This window comes from Glycine soja, chromosome 7 (assembly GCF_004193775.1).
Source record: "Glycine soja cultivar W05 chromosome 7, ASM419377v2, whole genome shotgun sequence".
NCBI lineage: Eukaryota > Viridiplantae > Streptophyta > Magnoliopsida > Fabales > Fabaceae > Glycine > Glycine soja.
The window spans coordinates 5,757,940-5,777,872 of record NC_041008.1 but is presented as its reverse complement, the minus strand read 5'-3'; the positions used below and the strand labels follow the sequence as shown (position 1 = coordinate 5,777,872).

At 30.5% G+C, this 19,933-nt stretch overlaps 2 protein-coding genes across 3 annotated transcripts in view; one reads left to right on the top strand and one right to left on the bottom strand.

Moving 5' to 3' along the window:
* Positions 1-10,961, bottom strand: part of LOC114418376 — a 236,154-nt gene extending 225,193 nt beyond the window's left edge. The window contains exons 1-2 of the mRNA XM_028383680.1: positions 10,746-10,961; positions 8,813-8,901 (exon numbers count right to left, since the gene is read on the bottom strand). The gene's annotated coding sequence lies outside the window, so the exon portion shown is untranslated. The remainder of the gene's footprint in view (positions 1-8,812; positions 8,902-10,745) is intronic.
* Positions 10,962-13,097: 2,136 nt separating this feature from the next.
* LOC114418385 lies at positions 13,098-15,773 on the top strand. 2 transcript variants are annotated; one of them, XM_028383693.1, is made up of 4 exons: positions 13,098-13,164; positions 13,388-14,019; positions 14,443-15,168; positions 15,351-15,773. In XM_028383693.1, exons 2-4 carry the CDS (start codon positions 13,390-13,392, stop codon positions 15,492-15,494), a joined length of 1,500 nt encoding a protein of 499 aa, XP_028239494.1. In that variant the 5' UTR covers positions 13,098-13,164; positions 13,388-13,389; the 3' UTR covers positions 15,495-15,773. The 2 variants fall into 2 exon arrangements, with proteins under 2 accessions (XP_028239494.1, XP_028239493.1); XM_028383692.1 differs by lacking the exon at positions 13,098-13,164 and adding an exon at positions 13,183-13,304.
* The last annotated feature ends 4,160 nt before the right edge of the window (positions 15,774-19,933 follow it).

Below are 19,933 nucleotides of genomic sequence, written 5' to 3'. Positions count from 1 at the left end.
ATATTTATCAAAATGTTGAGTCTGCTAAGGAATTATGGGACTCTCTTGAATCCAAGTATATGGCAGAAGATGCCTCAAGTAACAAATTCTTAGTTAGTAATTTCTTTAATTACAAAATGATTGATTCGAGGCCTGTTATGGAGCAATATAATGAACTGCTGCGGATTTTGGGTCAGTTTACTCAACATGATTTGAAAATGGATGAATCCATTGCAGTTTCATCTATAATTGATAAACTGCCTTCTTCTTGGAAAGACTTCAAGCATACCTTGAAACATATGAAGGAAGAGTTGACTCTGGTTCAACTTGGCAGTCATTTCATGATTGAGGAGTCGCTGAGGGCTCAGGAAATTGACAAAGTCAATAATAAAACCGTAGCAGGTTCCTCTTCCGTTAATATGGTAGAGGAAAGTGGAACAGTTAAGCAAAATTACAATGCTAAAGGTAACAAACGAAAATTTCAAGGAAATAAGAACAAAGGTCCAAACAAACAGACAAAATTGTCATGTTGGAAGTGTGGGAAACCTGGTCATTTAAAGAGGGATTGTCGGGTGTTCAAAGGAAAGAACAAGGCTGGTCCAAGTGGGTCTAATGATCCTGAAAAGCAACAAGGTCAGATTGTAGTGAATAATTTTAATTCGAATACGAATTCGAATTATGTATCACTAATATCTGATGCATTCTATGTGCAGGATGATGACGTTGCTTGGTGGTTTGATTCGGGAGCAACAAGCCATGTGTGCAAAGATCGTCGTTGGTTCAAGGAATTTAGACCAATCGATGATGGCTCTATTGTGAAGATGGGCAATGTTGCAACTGAACCAATCCTAGGATTAGGTTGTGTTAATTTAGTTTTTACTTCCGGAAAAAGTTTGTATTTGGATAATGTCTTATTTGTACCTGGTATTCGTAAGAACTTATTGTCTGGTATGGTTTTAAATAATTGTGGTTTCAAGCAAGTACTTGAAAGTGACAAGTACATCTTGTCAAGACATGGTTCGTTTGTTGGATTTGGTTATCGTTGTAATGGAATGTTTAAATTAAACATTGATGTTCCTTTTGTTCATGAATCTGTTTGTATGGCCTCGTGTAGTTCTATAACTAATATGACAAAATCAAAAATTTGGCATGCTAGATTAGGACATGTTCATTACAAAAGATTAAAAGATATGTCAAAAACAAGTATGATTCCTCCTTTTGATATGAACATTGAAAAATGCAAAACTTGCATGTTGACCAAGATCACTAGGAAACCTTTTAAGGATGTTAAAAGTGAGACTAAAGTCTTAGACCTTATTCATAGTGATTTGTGTGATTTGCATGCTACTCCATCATTAGGTCATAAAAAATATCTTGTTACTTTTATTGATGATGCATCAAGATATTGTTATGTATATTTATTAAATACAAAAGATGAAGCTCTTGATAAATTTAAAATTTATAAGAAAGAGGTAGAACTTCATCAAAATGGGCTAATCAAAACTCTTCGTACGGATAGGGGAGGTGAGTATTATGATCCTGTTTATTTTCAATCTACTGGAATAATACATCAAACTACAGCTCCCTATACACCACAACAGAATGGTGTAGCCGAAAGGAAGAATAGAACCTTGAAAGAAATGGTGAATTCCATGTTATCCTATTCGGGTTTAAGTGAAGGATTTTGGGGTGAGGCTATGTTGACAGCCTGTTACTTGTTGAACCGAATTCCTAACAAAAGGAATAAGGTTACCCCATATGAACTTTGGCACAAAAAGACACCAAATTTGAGTTATCTCAAAATTTGGGGATGTAGGGCTGTAGTCAGGCTTACAGAACCTAAAAGGAAAACCATAGGTGAAAGAGGTATAGATTGCATATTTATTGGATATGCTGAACATTCTAAAGCATATAGATTCTATGTGCTAGAATCTAATGATTCTGTTGCTGTGAACTCGGTTATAGAGTCACGGGATGCTATCTTTGATGAACAAAGGTTTACATCTATACCTAGGCCAAAGGACATGAATTCCATGTCGAAAGTCTCAGTTAATATTGAGGATATACCTTTAACTAGTACTGAAACTAGAAAGAGTACGAGAGTAAGAAAAGCTAAGTCATTTGGTGATGACTTTCAACTCTATTTGGTTGAAGGGTCAAGGAATGATATTGAATTTCAATATCAATATTGCCTTAATGTTGAGGAAGACCCAAAGACTTTTAGTGAAGCAATGGCTTCAAGGGATGCTGTATTCTGGAAAGAAGCAATCCAAAGTGAGATGGATTCCATCATGCAAAATAATACATGGAAATTGGTTGACTTACCTCCTGGATGTAAGCCATTAGGATGTAAGATGATCTTTAGGAGAAAGATGAAAGTGGATGGTACTGTTGACAAGTACAAAGCCAGATTGGTTATCCAAGGCTTTAGGCAAAAGGAGGGTATTGATTTTTTCGATACATATGCTCCTGTTGCTAGGATATCCACTATTAGACTGTTGTTAGCACTTGCTGCTATCCACAATCTGATGATTCACCAAATGGATGTGAAAACTGCATTCTTAAATGGTGAATTGGATGAAGAGATATACATGAAACAACCTGAAGGGTTTGTTATGCCAGGAAATGAAAATAAGGTGTGTAAACTGATGAAATCTCTTTATGGCTTGAAACAAGCGCCTAAGCAATGGCATCAAAAATTTGATGAGGTTGTGTTGTCTAGTGGTTTTGTTATAAACCAAGCAGATAAATGTCTATACAGCAAGTTTGATACTCATGGCAAAGGAGTTATCATTTGTCTGTATGTAGACGACATGTTGATCTTTGGTACCGACCAAGATCAAGTTGATGAAACTAAGGCATTTTTGTCTTCTAAGTTTGATATGAAAGATATGGGGGAGGCGGATGTGATCTTAGGAATAAAGATCAAACGTGGAAACAATGGTATTTCCATCTCTCAATCACATTATATTGAGAAGATATTGGAGAAATTTAATTTTAAAGATTGTTCTCCGGTAAGTACTCCCATTGATCCTAACCTGAAGCTATTACCTAATAAAGGTGTAGCAGTGTCTCAACTTGAATACTCAAGGGCGATAGGATCACTCATGTATGCAATGATTAGTACTAGGCCTGATATAGCTTATGCTGTTGCTAAACTCAGTAGGTTTACAAGTAATCCTAGTTCTCATCATTGGCAAGCTATGAATAGAGTATTCAAGTACTTAAAGGGAACCATTGACTATGGTTTGACATATACTGGATTTCCTTCGGTTATTGAAGGTTACTCTGATGCAAGTTGGATAACCAATATGGAGGATTATTCATCCACAAGTGGTTGGGTATTCCTCCTTGGAGGAGGTGCTATCTCTTGGGCATCCAAGAAACAGACCTGCATTACAAATTCAACAATGGAATCTGAATTTGTAGCTTTAGCAGCAGCTGGTAAAGAAGCTGAGTGGCTAAGAAATCTAATCTATGAGATTCCATTGTGGCCCAAACCTATACCTCCCATGTCTATCAGGTGTGATAGTCAGGCAACTTTGGCTAAGGCATATAGTCAAGTGTATAATGGGAAGTCTAGACACTTGGGTGTTAGACACAACATGGTTCGGGAGTTAATCATGCATGGTGTGATATCAGTGGAGTTTGTGAGAACTCAGCATAATTTGGCCGATCATTTAACCAAAGGGTTAAGTAGAGATCTCGTAAAAAGGTCGGCTGTGGGATTAGGATTAAAGTCCATCTGAAATCTCTTATGTTAAGATACCCAATTCCCATCTAATATGACATTAGGTGCTGAATTCAATGTGGAAAGCTTAACATGTAGAGATTGAAACACATCATCGAAAGTATCCCAAAAGGTATGTGTTCGGTTCTGCAAGTTAAGGAGGTTGAAGTATAACTTCTCAATGGTTCTTTTGAAAAAATTGCATTTGCAGGTGCAAGAAAGAAAAGGACTACCTATATAAGCATGAAGTTTAGCCGCTTCAAGAAGCTGGGACTTGGCTTTGATATGCTTATGAAGGATAGGGACACAGGCTAGTAAAACTAGTGTCGAGCAAGAGTAATGTTATAAACTATTGTGCAGATTATCTTCATGTATTCATTATGAATAGAAAGGGTTCAATCCTTAGTGACACCCTGATATTCGAATATTTGAAACGTGTAATTTGCTAAGATGAAATTCAATCGTCACGATATTTCATCTATGCAGTAGTTTGTGGTATGTTATGACTTTGGTGATTTGATCGGTAATTACACTAAAATGGGGGAGGTTTGTTGGACATTTTAGTGTAATTGATCTCTTTATTATGTTAAAATAAGAGTGCACGCTTGTTTTAATGTAATAACGAGATGTTCGGTTTAGGCAAAAGGTTGGAAGTTACATGGAAGTTACTAACTTCCATCAACGGTTGGAAGTTACATGGAAGTTACTAAAACTTCCATTAACGGCAATTTTTTAAAAAAAAAAAAATAAATAACTTCCATCAACCGCCAAAAACTACCGGTTCTTTGATTATAAATAATCATTCTGGTTCAGAAAGCATAACGATGTGAAAAACTCACAAGACCAAAACAAAACTCTTGAATTATAATCTTCTGATTTTATCCGATTGAACAATTTTGGTTGAACCCTGAAATTTGATTCAATCTGAAAGTGTTTATACACGACTTCAGATTTATCCAGGATTATCTCGATTTTTCAAAATTAACCAACAGTTATGCGGGGAAATATTTCGAAAGGGAATCATAAAGGAGATAGTTCAAATTAATGTAGAATCCTATCAATTAATTGTGATTTAAAATGTCAATCCTACAACTAAGGAGAGTCACAATATTAATGATGACAGTAATAATTACAAAGAGACAAAGCGAAGGAGAGATGTGTAATATGTATGACCACACATATAGAGTAATATGAGATATTGAACTCGATCATTTATATTTAGATGTCTACATGGGTATAGAAAAATAAATGATTATACTTAACAAGAAAGACATCTTATGCCTTGTGTTCAATATATATCAAGACATTTGAAATAATGGATAAAGGACACAGGAGAAATGATGGTAGTAAGATTGAAATCAAATCACTAATTAATTATCTCATAGGCAAGATGGCAGCAAAGCATTCCTGGATATTTAAAATTATTTTACACGTGCACAGTCCTTTTCATCATAAAAAAATGCTATAATAATATTTAAAATATCACAAGGATATTTAAAATAAAATAAAAATTTGTTTGATATTTATAATATAAATATATGTGTATATATATATATATATATATATATATATTAATATGCTAATTTTTAAATAAATATAGATATATTTAAAAAACACTAAAACAAAAAATATAAAATAGTAGTCAATTAATACTATAATTTTAAGAATGAAAAATATTACTTTTGTAACATATAATAATAATTTAAAATCTTAAATTGTAGAATAATAATATTTGAAAAAAATAAATACAAAAAAAGTTACACATAATGATAAACTAAAAACTTAATAAATATTACAAAAATAAGAAACATTTATCCCCGTGAGTCACACGGGGTACACGTGTAGTTTGTATTAAAAAACCTACAATCATAATTAAAAGAAAATGGTTAAAGCATTATATTTATACAAAAATAAAAAATTTCACGTTACTTGAAATTAAGTCTCGACTTAAAAAATTTCACTAAAAATTTTAGTACAACAATAAAATGAGGGGGTTTAATTACTATGCAATAAAAATGTTTAATTTTTGCTCAGCTTTTCGTTGGCATAGTTCGGCATAACATGTTTTCATAATTAAAAATAAAGCAAATTACACTCTCTCCCTAAAGTTAGGTTTGCGTTAATTGCACTTACACCCCTTCCTAAAATTATATATCTTTTGTCTCTCCTTAAATAATCATTGTTACTAATCCTGTTATTTTTTTTTTTTTTTTATAAAATGTCCTAAGATCTCCTATCACTCGTGTGCAGGACTCCTCTCAGCCCAAGTTCACGGGTTTACTTACGAAAATATCATCAACTCACTCATCACCTTCCTTGTCAACTCTGTCGCTTTCACCAATCACAACAACTTGACTATTATCGCCTCTTCCGATGCCATCTCTTCCAATGTCGCGGCAACCTCACCAACGACTAGTGCTCTTTTAACATTTTATTTTTTTCATAAAATAAATTAAAAATAATTTTATTTAAAAATAAAAAAATTTTAAGAAAATAATGAGATTTTTGTAATTAAATAGATATGAAGAAATATTTTTATTAATTAAAATAATTATTTTAAGGTAAATAAAATAAATATATATTCTTAGAAAATAAAAATGAGATTTTATTTATTCATTTGATAGGAAGTAAAATAAAGCTTTTTTATAAAATAAAAAAATATAATAAATAATAGGCTAAGAGTACTCTAACTATAAACAGAGACATATTAGATCAGTTTTACATTTACAATACGTTTCTACGCTCTCTCTTTCTCTCAATTTTTTTCACTTCCTCATCTCCCTAAATCTTCTCTTTTTCTTGCATACACTCAAACCTGTCAGTAAAACTATGATCCTAGACTGTTGGATCATCGTAAAGTTTGAACAACTAGTTCAAAACTCATTTTTGCTCATCCCAACCATTGGAATTTGAGAAATAATGTCTCTGGTGAAAGAAATGTCCCTCACAAGTAGCTTTTTCCCGCATACACCATAATCTATCTCATTAAAATTATTATCTCGAACTCGTTAACTGCTAGATCATCATGAAATTTAAACACTAGGTTTGGAACTCATTTTCGTTCATCTACATTGTTTGGACTTGCAAAATAATGTCTGGGGTGAGAAAAGTATCCCTGGTATGGAAAACCTTAGCAGAACAATTAGAAATGTCGTTATCACTATCAAATTACATTTGTGTGCCCGCTTAGAGGTAAGAGATGTGTTTATCATAATTGGGGTTAGAATAAACATGTATAGAGATCCTTAGAGGATCAAATTGAGATTTATTTTGAGATATTTACTGTATTGTGATTCTTCCTTTATGATTATAATTACAAGATTATTGTGTTTGATGGGTCAATTGATGCCCTAATGTGAATTAGTTGATAAAATCGAGTACTCTTGGTGTTTTCATATTTTTCACCTATGATTTTGATTCCTTTGATTTTGATATGATTATGTGAAATTATTTTAGGGATTTAATCATATGAACATAACATATTAATATTGTTATTGTGTGACACGTATATAATGCATGAGGCATGATAACATGTTGTTTTGGAATTATGGAAGTGTGAGAAACTATGTGTAAGTGACAAGTTAAGTATGTGTTAAATTGTTAGATCACACATGTATATTGAGATGTTGTGTGTATTGAGTTGTGAACTATGAACCATACAATCACATGACTGTAATACCCTTTAAGGGTGACGGGTTAATGTGAGACGAATATTGTGATGAGATTCATTGTGGGAACTTGACGAGTTTAATAACTTTGAGGGGCGACGAATTAAAATTATTTTGAGAACAATTGAGGAGTCATGAGTTTTATACAATTCATAAATAGAGTCTGCGTGCTAAAATGTTTTCTAGGTTGAACCTGAATCAGAAGAAAAAAAACCTGATAGACTCTTCGGAGTGTAGGTCTTGGGGGTAAATACACTCGGTTTGAATATTCCTTGATGTCTATGTTAATCCCATATGGTTGGAGCATTCTCATAAAATAAAGTGATCCTGATTGATCTTCTTATGATTTTACCAAGTGAGAGTGACTTGACTTGCTAGTGTGTGGTTTGTCTTGTCACGTACTCTTGGGCATCCAACGAGGTTTTTCACTAACATGAAATTACATTGCATATAGGATTAAGTCTTAGTATATTTGTTGCATAACGCTTGTGTATTGATCGATATTGATTGGTTGAGTGATATCGTGTTTTAATTCTTGAGTACTTAAATGATGTGATAAGTGTGAGATGTGATGTTATACGATAAGTGGTGGAATGTGATATTCATGTCTATATTTTTCTATTTCTCTCTATTAATTAGAAATGTGATAACTCATTTCCCGTGTGTGTATCGTTTGTGTTTGGATCTTGTGATGATCTTGAACTTTGTGTTTATGAGAGTAGATGGTTAGATGGATAACTATGGAAAACCTCATGTTAGAGAATGCTGAAACATAATACTCTGACAGGATGAAACATTGTGACATTGATTTTTGCATTATGTGCATAATATTTTGAATAAGTTATTTTATGTTATTCTGTTGCTTAACTTGTTTCCTTTTGTAAAAAAAATGGATGACTTTATTTTGGGTCAGAGATGTTTTCATACTCTTATTTGATAAATTTTTAATTTGGTGATTAACGCAAATGTACATTTTACCCACGCGAGTTTCTTTATATTTGTTGAATAAAATTATTTTAATTAATTCCGTATTTTCATGTATGATATCATATAAATATGTATGTCGAGGTCAACAACCTCTATTACAACTCTTGCATGTGGTCACCCAGCTTGACATCCTCTATTTCACCTCCTGCGACAATGCAATGTAACTTGACAACTGTTTTATCAAGTACGACATTGCCATATTTATCGAGGGTTGAGGATGTGATGGCGCCGCTCTTAAATCGTTATTTTTTTCTCTTTTTTCTTGTTATCTTTGATCATGTTAGTGGGTTAGGAGGTTATAGTATAATGAATGGTATGTAAAAAATAAGAGAGTTTTGTATATGATAAAAAAAATGAAATAAAATTGAATGTAATAAGTACAAACTCCAAAAATATAAATGGAACTTATTCTTAAAAATAAAAATAATAATGACAAAATTAATCTTACCTTTAGATAAATTTACAACATAAGACGGGCCACCGGGGCAGGGACCGGTTTGTTCATCACTGAGACGACATCAAATATACATTTTACACCTATTTATCAGATGGGGCAAGAGTGAATGTTAAAATACTACTTGTTCGTATACAAGTATCTGGAACGTGAAAGTACTTAAATAATTATAATTTCATGAAAAATCAATCAATTCAGCATTTATTAATTGAATTTATGTCCATGACTATTTTTTTCAAATTTTATATTCTTTTTAACTAGTTAATAAATATTGTGAATACATGTGTACACATACATAAAACTTAAACATATATTAAAGAATTTAATTGAAATATTTTGACATTGTAATTTATTTTATGATATCATCTAGGATGTTCAAATCAAAACAAATAAAAAATCACTAAAAAGTTAAAAATTGAACAAAATCTATATATATATATATATATATATATATATATATATATATATATATATATATATATATATTAAATTTGTTTTGAATTTGATTTCTAGGTCTATCACATGGTTCGTTTCAGTTTGCCATGGTGGTGCAAAACCAAACTAAATTGTTTAGCAGTCATAGCTATTAATATTAATATTATTGAAGTTTTGCAACCCATTAATTTGTTTCATTGCTAAATGCTAAATCAAATCAATATTTTCATACTTTGAAGCAATGATTTTGGCATTTCTCCCATAATAAAAACCTTTTGACCTAATCATTACGTCAATGAAGTAAAAAGGCAAGGGCGTATTGATTATTCTCCAAATAATAGCTCCTTTATACATTTTATGTAATATCAAACTAAATAAAACTAATTATAGCCGTTTGAGTTTGGCATAGCCATAGAATAGATTTTCTGATAGTTAATTTTTATAATAGACACCCACTTACTGGTAGCGTCAATTTTTTTAGTTAAATTAACATATTTTAAGAAAAAACATATAAAGATAAATTCTCAAATATAAAAAAACATAAAAACTTATTCAAAGTAAGTCACAAATGATTAATTTGGTTTGATTGAAATTTGATATTATATTTATATCAAACCAAATCAAATTACATATAATATTTATATTTGGTTTAAATTACTTTTAAAATTGTACGGTAAACACCCTTATTATTATCTAATTATTAATTATCATATATGTAATTGAATACTGTTGAATTTTAAAATATTTATTTAGAAATTATCGATCGTTGATATGTTATAAAAGTAATTATATTATGGAATTCAATAAACTTTTCATACATATTAATATATAATTATATTATAAAATAAAAATATTTGTAGTATTATATTAGTGTATTTTAATTAAAGTCTAAAAACATATATACTCATGCGCAAATGCTGGGTTAGTATTCACCTGCATAAAGCATGTATCTATTACCAATTTTTTTATTTTTTTTTACAATAATATCATTTCTTACAATAAAAGCTTTTGCTTAAAATTGTTACAAGCTTACGATAACGTCATTTCTTCAACCAGAACAGAAACGGGATGCCTACAAAATGGTATATTTACGCCATTACCTGGGAAATAGTTCCCTTTAAGATCCTCCAAGAACCAACTGGATACTTAATATAAACTTTTCTTAATTTTCGTATAACCGCAGTAATAAAATTAGCATTATTCATCAATTTGATATATATATATATATATATGAACGTTTAATTTATCTATATATGTTAACTTTTAAAATTGATGAATTCAAAATTTGTAACTCGAAAATCCTAGTATCAGCTAAGCAGCAAAAGTTTCAGTTTATAGATAAATTAATCATGCTTTGTGTCTAATATGTTTCCTGTAGATGAGCATATATATGACCAAGATGACTAGCACACAGTGATAAATGACAAACCTCAACTTCAAATACGAAGGATCGATCAAGTTTTCATGAGTGCTTTAATTAATTACTGCTTACCTGATCACCACGATGAAGGCAAGAAAAGCAACCAGAAGCTCTGAAGAAATCTTTAACGAAAGCAGTGAAAAGGAAAAATGTTATAGGATCCTTCCTCCTTCAATCACTGCAAAGCATTGAGATCACTTTGAAAATGAAGTAGCGAAAACCAATTATTGGCACAGTGAAACTGTATAACAAACCCTGTGATAAATCATCACTTGCTTTGAAAATATATACCAAATACAGGCATTTATCTATTGCCTCTCTTCATTTCCGCAAGCTACGGTCTAGACGTAACACCCACCAAATACGTCGAATTGAAGTCTACTTTTTTAATAATTGTTGACTTGTTCATTTGCTTGTTCCGCCATTGGAAAGTTAAAAAATTAAACGTGAATACGTGATGCAGCATAGAAAAGGACTTTTGATGTATAATAAAACATGTTGCCCTTACTTAAACTAATCAATTCAACTTTTGTAATAACTGTTGTCGCTGTTGTACATTAGATCAATAATCTTTTTATTTTAATATGATACTAATAACCATGGTTCCTCCAATCACTTCAAAGCATTGAGATCACTCTGAAAATGAAGTAGCCAAACCAATATGGGCACAGTGAAATCTGTAGAACAAACCCTGTGATAAGATTTAATCATCACTTGCTTTGAAAAGATACCAAATACAGGCCTTTATCTATTTCATTAATTACTTGCCTCACTCTTGATCACACGCTACGGTCCGGTAACAACCACCAAATACGTTGAATTTGAAGTCTAGTTTTGTAACAATTGTTGTGGTTGTTGTACATTTGTATGTGTCATTAGAAAGTTAAAAAATTATACGTGATGCAACAGAGAAAAGGATTTTTGAAGTATAATAAAACATATATGTTGCACTTGCAATTGTTTATTGTATTCATCATGTTGATTAAAGATTTAAATATTAATTAAAATAATTATGAAAAATGAAACACTCATTTTGATTGGATATAACTACTTAGAGAGAAAATAAATATTGATTTGATTTGGTATTAAAATAATAAGTTATTCATCGCAAAATGAAAAAGATACCGCGCGCCTTTGGTCTTAAATCCTTTTGAGATTTTTGTTTCTCCTTTTCTATAAGACTCAATTTAAATTGTTTTTTATTAATTATTTTTAACTAAAATATCCTTAAATACATTATAACTTTTATATTAATAAATAATAATTAAATTAATGAAATGGATAGCTAGCTAGACACTAATTAATTAGGTGAAAAGGAGTGAGATAATGAATTTCAATAGTTTTAAGAGTAATTTAAAAAAATAAAAAATTTAATATTACTATCTAAATTAAATATTTTTTAATATTAGTTAAATGAATCTCATACATACTATTACAAGAAATATAATTGACATAAAATTTATTTCATTCGCTTTATAATAAATGTTTAAATATAATTGGTATTATAAAGTTTAGAAACTTCCCTGTGCTTAACAAGTGCGAGTTGTATCTATAGTTGTATATATAACATAATTTAATGTAGACATATATACATATATATATATATATATATATATATATATATATATATATATATATATATATATATATATATATATATATTAGTTTATTACTTAAAAATATTTTGTTTTTATTTTACGATGATATTTTTATATTTAATTGATAACTTAACAGATTTAGATTAACGACAATATTAAAAATAAAATTTAAAAAATGTTCAGTAATAAAATAAAAAAATATTTTTAAATAGTAAACTAAAAATAGTATATTTTATATATAAAAACATATTTTAATATTTAAGCATTTAATGTATCTAACTTTAAGTGTTACTTGTATGTAGTGTGTACATGTTTTCAACCTTCATTATTTATTATCAAAACTTTTAAAACTAGATTAGTCAGTCACGACAATACTTAAAAGTTTAATATAATCCAACTGGATATATTATATATATAAAATCCAACTGTACGTGATTGAATATATAATAATTAAATAATATTATTTTAATTTTAATACAATATATTAAGGCATTCTAAATAAAGAAATATAATATTGATAACTTCATATAAAAATTAAAGTTCAATTATATTTTTTTTATAAGGAAGTTCAGTTATCATTTTTATAACTCACAACTCATAATTAAAAATTAAATATGAAACTAAATCAAATACTCTCACCTTAACAGTTAAGTACACTTAGAAATAACACCAAAAAAACCGTAGTTAGAATTAAATAAATATAATTGATATAATATCAATCAACATAATATTGAATTAGAACTGTATCATTGATTATAATATTATTTTTTTAATAAAAAAAAATACTTTTCCAACTAGCTGGTTCTAGCCAATTTTATCTAGTTTGCCTGGTTTGAACTTTGAATAGCTCTTTGCAAGATTGGTTTTCATGATTAAGTCAACGGACTAATTTGGTATGGTTCTGACAATACTGTTCAATAGAGTTTTTTGATATTTGGAATCGTAATGCAACTTTTGAATTTCGTAAGAATTTGTGATTCTTTTGTTGAATTAAGGAAAGGATACCGGGTTGAGATATCACAGGAACAACTAAGTTGAGATATCAGAAATTTCACTATAAGATTTGCATTTTTTTTTCTCGTTTCATTGATACTAATGTTTAGTTGTATGTTTCAGTTATGGCTTCCAACCAAGAAGCAACAATCCCTTTGAGATATTGGGTGGATAATGAGCAAAAGCGTGTAGTTATGGCAGAAGCAAGTGGAGACTTTGTTGATGTTCTCTTTAGTTTCCTGACCCTTCCATTGGGAACTATCATCCGGCTTGGGAACCAATTTCAACAACCGGTACAGATTGGTTGCATCAACAATCTTTACGAGAGTGTGCAAAATTTGCGCCCTGATGTTTTCTGGAACAACATCTGCCAGAAAATGTTGCTTGCTCCACGCAACCCGTTAGAAGCTTCTTACCAGAGACTAAAAGTGAAGGTGGATGGCACAGAGCCCACAAAGTATTTCATGTGTCACAGCTGTTCAAAAGGAAGTGATTTGTTGCTGAGTAGTTTTGATGGGGCATGGTGTTCTTGTAGAAAATTGATGCGAAAGAAAATGGAGCTGCTGGAAGAGTCCAAGGACGAGGCTTCTGGGGTTGACGGTGTTTTCGTTAAAGGGGATGCCATGTTCTTGATCTTTGATGACTTGACAGTGCTCCGAAGCTCTCCAAGTGACTCCCTTCAAACACCCCTCCTATTTGGACACGCAGACTTCAGCAATATGCAAGAAATGTCTCAAGATGTCGGCCCGAGGGAGGTATTATTGCTTTATATTCATTTGGTTAAAAGTTAGGGAACTGGGATTTTGCCTTGTGTTTCTCTTCAATCCTCCAAATTTCTAAATCAAATGAGACATTTTCTTCAATTAGTATGTTAGAATCGCGCACTTAAAAGTTTGAGCATGGATATGTATTGGGAAACAAATAGTAGTTGTAAGTTTATGCCAATGAAAAAGATACATTTAAGGGATAAAAATGATTATTTTGTGGCAGAAAGTTCAGATACATTGGATTCAAAACATTTTTGTGACTTGCACTTATGACTTATGTATGTATGTATGTAAAGTTGTAGATTTGCAAGACCTTTCCTTTACAGAATACTTTGGTATTGGTATGAAATTTCCTTGTTTGATGAATTAAAACTTGCTTTGTTCTTACTTTTTTTTTTCTTCCTTGTTCAGATATTTAGCATATTAAAGCACGCATTAACCTCCAAATCTCCACTAAGTGATGTATTCATTCCAAACAGAAAAAAAATTGAGCCATCGTACTCTTTCTCACCCGATACTGGCCCGAGTCATTGGAAAGGTTCTGTAGAAATCAAGCTAATGGTGAGCAAATCAAAGAACAAGGTTCTGTTTGCTGAAGCAGATGGAGATTTCGTTGATTTTCTAGTCAGCTTCCTCACAACACCTCTTGGATCTATTCTGAACCTTATGAATGGCAAATCATCGTTGGGAAGCATTGATAACTTGTACGCGAGTGTGAAGAAGCTCAATGCATCATGGTTCATAGGGTCATCAAACAAATCCTTACTGAATCCAAGGGTCGCTCCTCAATTTGGTTGTGGGAGCAATCCACTAAATGCTTCACAAGAATACACTCCTACGTATTGGTATGGCACTGTGGTAGTGAAAGATAATAATGAGGGGCGTACAATGATTTCAAAGAAAAAAGAAATGTTACAATATCCAGCAAAACTGAAACTTTTTGAGCCAAGATGTTATGATGGAGCAAGAGAAGCTGCTGTGGGATTTATGAAGAGGCCGTGTCTATTTGTTGTGAGCGATGATCTGAAAGTGAGGCAATTGACAACTACTTCTAGCATTCAGTATATGCAAGAGCTGGGGAATGTCAAGTTTGATGATTTGAAGGAACATATGGTGGAAATCAGGAAGTCACATGAGGTAATAATATTAGCAATCCACTCTTGGCACTGCCACGATATTTTTTTTAAGAATATTTGATTCATATTAATAGATTTAGTCTGCATTTGTCTTAATTTGGTCAATACTTCTTCCATGTTACCCTCTATATATGCCCTTTTCAATTTAGAAGTGATGTTCATTATTGTGCCTATTTTGCTCAGGCACTGAACCTGTTGAGGACGTCTTTGACATCCAAAGAAGTTGGTTTGACACGGAGCCTATTGAAGAAGTGGAAATGCCAAAGATGCATTCCATTTTGGGATTCCATTTTGGGGTGTGTTGGGATGGAAGAAAATGAGACATAGAAAAAAGAAAAAAACAAGAGGGAGAAATTGAGAGGTAGTTAGTGCTATGACGAATAAAAAAAAGAATATCCAGCTGAGACAGAAAAGCGATGAAAGAAATGGGTATATGTTTTTATGTTTAAGTAAATTAGATGGTCATCTAATATTTAATTATCTTGTTCTATGAAAGTCGTTAGAATGTTGGATTGTTGGTCCATAAGTGTAAATTATTATTAGGGCCTCAGAAATTGACTCCCAAATGTCTCTAGAATTTATCTCTTTATGATAATCATGCACATCTATTAATCTTTTAGAATAATTACACAAGTAAATTAGACTTTAAACAAGTATAATAATTTTTTTTAGAAAAATATAATATTTTATTAATGTAATATTTGTATAAACATTTTTACCAAAAGAAAAAATTATATAGGCATTTAATAGTGATATTCATTATATTTTAAAAATAATATAATTAATTTGAATAATATTATTAATATAATATTTTTGAAACATTTATAATATATTTATTAAATTTAACAAAGACACACAAATCACAGGACAAAAACAATTAAATTTTAAATATAGAGGACAAACAAAATGATAACAAATTCGAGAGTAAAAACATATTCAAGTCTTATATTTATATATTTTACTCAAATAGTTATTAAAAATTATCTTTAATTATATATATATATATATATATATATATATATATATATATATATATATATTTGTGTGCTATAAACAAAAATATATGTGTATATGTATAAATTCTCTTTGGATTGATGTTTAAAATCAAATATGAAACCCAGTCCAACTTAATAAAAAGAATGATTTTTATTTTATTTTTAATTTATTAAAATTTCAATTTTTGATTCGTTTTTTTTTTTTTTCAATTTTTACCGGGTACATGTGGACAGTGGGCACCCATACTTGAAGTGTTGTATCGGTACATTCAAATTGTGTAAGTACATATTTACTAGAGGATAGACTAATGTTTGAAAAACTTCAATATAAAAATATACATATTTCATATAAAAATAAGAAACATTTGTATAATCTTGTCAATACTAAAGCAAATATAATAAAAAATCAAGAAAATAGATAGATACAGGTTTTCAGAATTATGATGTCATTTTAGGGATTAGAATGTCTAAAGTGGATCAATAAATCACAACTTAGAATTGGAATAAAAAAATCATTTAACTTCTGATCAAATACAGAGCGTTGTTAACAAATTATGGATTTACCATCAAGGAGGTCTTCTAGCTCGATTGAGCACTGTTCCTTCCATGTTCTCATGATTATAATTTATATTTTCATTGTCTCACGGTACATCCACACTTTAGATGATCCATCATTAAGGAAAAGGAGAGGGGGTGGGGCAGCATGCATGTAAACAATTAAGATTATATTGTACTGCATTTGGGAAGACAAAGTATACAACGTACATTCACCATCATAATTAACACAAACAGCTTGTTGTAGAAAAATACAGGGGAAATTATTTGTAAGTTTAAACAGAAATACTTGATCATCTCCAGAAGTGAAATGTGTCAACAGAAAAATAATTAGGCAAATTAAACACCACGAGCATGGAATTTGAATTTAAGCAGTTTCATGCACCAGATTATTTCACGAAACGAGTTCATTTGGGCATAAACAAGTCATAAAACGATAATTGAGGGACATAAATGAAGCAGTCAAATCATCAGACTCACTAGTAGTAAGCCAGTGGAAGGAGTTTTCAAAAGATTCCTTGGCCACTGACTCTCTTGCATCTAGAATGACAAAAATGTTATCTATCGGTTAAGACAATAGGACATCCTTTTCGTTTCCATATGGAATGACTATATAGTGTCTAAGGGTAAAGAATGTACTTGTCACCAGATCGAGCTAAGACCCCAACAATACTTCAGTTTTGGGTTGATACAAGCATCATCTATGCAAGTCAACCTGCTGTGAAAAAGTTCTACCTGACATACTGAGAAGCTAACTAATAAATCAAAACTTCAAAATATATAAATAAGTCATACATATATTTTTTGTCATGTAACTGTTTGGTTTTTTTGGAATAGGAATTGCCTTTTAAAATGCCTCCTATATTTTAGCTCAGATAATCGAAAATACGAAGATTGGTTCTTCTCACCATGAAAAAACCGGTTCTTAGATTTGGTTTAAAATGCCTCCTATATTATAGTGTTTGCTTGCTTCTTTTTTATCTTTTTAAGACAAAAAATAGATAAAAACACCTCAAACCCCACAGGGGAAAACAGTCTGAGGAAACTCCCAGAAGAGCTAAAAAAAGATACAAATCAGAAGGATCGAACTTTTAAAAATCCTAAAAGGAACGTCACTATATATGAAGGCTATACCAGTATACCCAGCTAAGGAATAAACCTTTGAAACAAAGAGAATATTTATAAATTATTTTTTTCTTGATTCTTGAACAATTTGAAACTTTTTTAGCATACTAAAACAATAGTATTTTAATAAATCTATTGAGAAAAAGTTGATCGAAAACAGATTAAAAAGATATAGATACATATAGATTAAGAAGGGCACAAGGAGCGCTAGTTAGAAAAATAAATTATGTTTCTTTCAGACCAGTTGGATACAGATTATTATTTACAATTTCAAAGTTGCTGAATGTGTAGCTTTACCTGACTGTGCTGATGAATCCATATACTTGCCATGTTCCACCTTTTTGAAGTCAGAGAGAATGTCAAATTCTAGAATTTTCTTTTTGTTTTAAAGTAGTCCCCAACAAAACAAAAATTAGGACCAAATTCGCGATGCGTACTGAGCAAAAGTTAAAAGTGAAGCCAAAAATTGCTCTAAATTAAAGTTGTTGTTTTTATATATAATTAAGATTTTAGGGAAATATAGCTCGATTTAAGATAGGAAAAGCCTTCAAATCCTAACATACTAATATAAGAATATTCATTTAAAGAGACTCAAGCAGCACTTACACTTTCAGAGGAATTACGAGTATGACTGGTAAAAAATAAATGGTGAGGAAATGGTGGGGGGAAAGAAATAAAAGAATATGAGTATCACACCAATATTCTATTTCCTCACTAGTTTAAGCATAAATTAATAAACAATCAATATAGCTTTGATTGACATTTTTTAGCAATATTTTCTGTACCAATTTGAAATTGCCAAAACTTACATGACAAAAGACATTTTTGACAGTTTTTCGAACTATATCCAAAACCGTCGGAAGTTGCATGGCAGGCGAAATTTATCCTATGTTTGAGGTGTATCAGTTAAAAAGAACGACAATGTTTTTGGTTAAGAAACTTCAAACATCATACCAGTTTATGTAAAATTCATTTCAATTAACACAATCCACATTCAATTGAAGAAATAATAAATTAAGACTTTCAATGGTGTACGACACCCAAACTAAAATTCGATGTTGATGAAAAGTTACACCTACTCGTTTAACAAAACTTTTTCTAATTGAATTAAATGAAACTTTCATCCAAATTGAGATTTTTTTTCTTAAAGTTATTGTTCTCCTAGCTTTTCCGTTATACATAAAAAAGTCCAAACATAAATCAAAATTACATTAAATCTACATTAACTAAATTTAAATTTATAAAGTTAAGTTCAATAATCAAATTTCACTTTTTCAATTAATTGTATTCCAAACACTAACTAACTTATGTCTTAGTACACAAATTATATTTCAATTACATCTAAATTATTCAATAATCTGGAGTAAATAAACACTTAAGCGTGTGTACTAGTGTCGAATCCACGTTTGAAAATGTAAAGTCAAATCCTGAAAGCGGCATTGACGTAGACTCGTGAATAGAGGTAATATACCAAGAAACATAACTAAGATGATTAGACAAATTGTTAATCGTAAGGTAATTTAAAAAACATAAGATGTATAACTTTTATAACATTTTTTTTTTAAGAAATGGAGTATAAATATAATTTTATTTAAGTGAAATGTTAATAAATAAATGTATATTAAAATATAAATAATATATTTTAATAGTTTTTAGATACCTAGCGTTTTATGACAAAATTTTGAGCAACATTCTGTATGCATGAAGGAGTGTGAACACCCTAAAAAGTACCTTTTTAATTTTGAGTATCCATACACTATAAGTTTATGATGTGTTTGAATGATAGAAGTAGATGGCAAGTCTAATAGAAATTAAGAGCAATGCGAAGTATTAATGGTGGCACTGTGCGGTCATCAAGTAAAGATGTTTTTAGCATTGCTTAGACGCCGTCTGGCTGCTGCTTTCCATCATATATTTTATGCAACACCTAATAATAATAACTTCAAAACTGTTGTTAAGTGTGGATTATAAATTATTTTTTTACTAGTGGTACAATTTCTTGACATACTATACTAACACCGCATGAAAATAATAATTAAAAATGACATTTCAATAAATTATGGAATTTTTCGTTCACTATCATAATTTAGT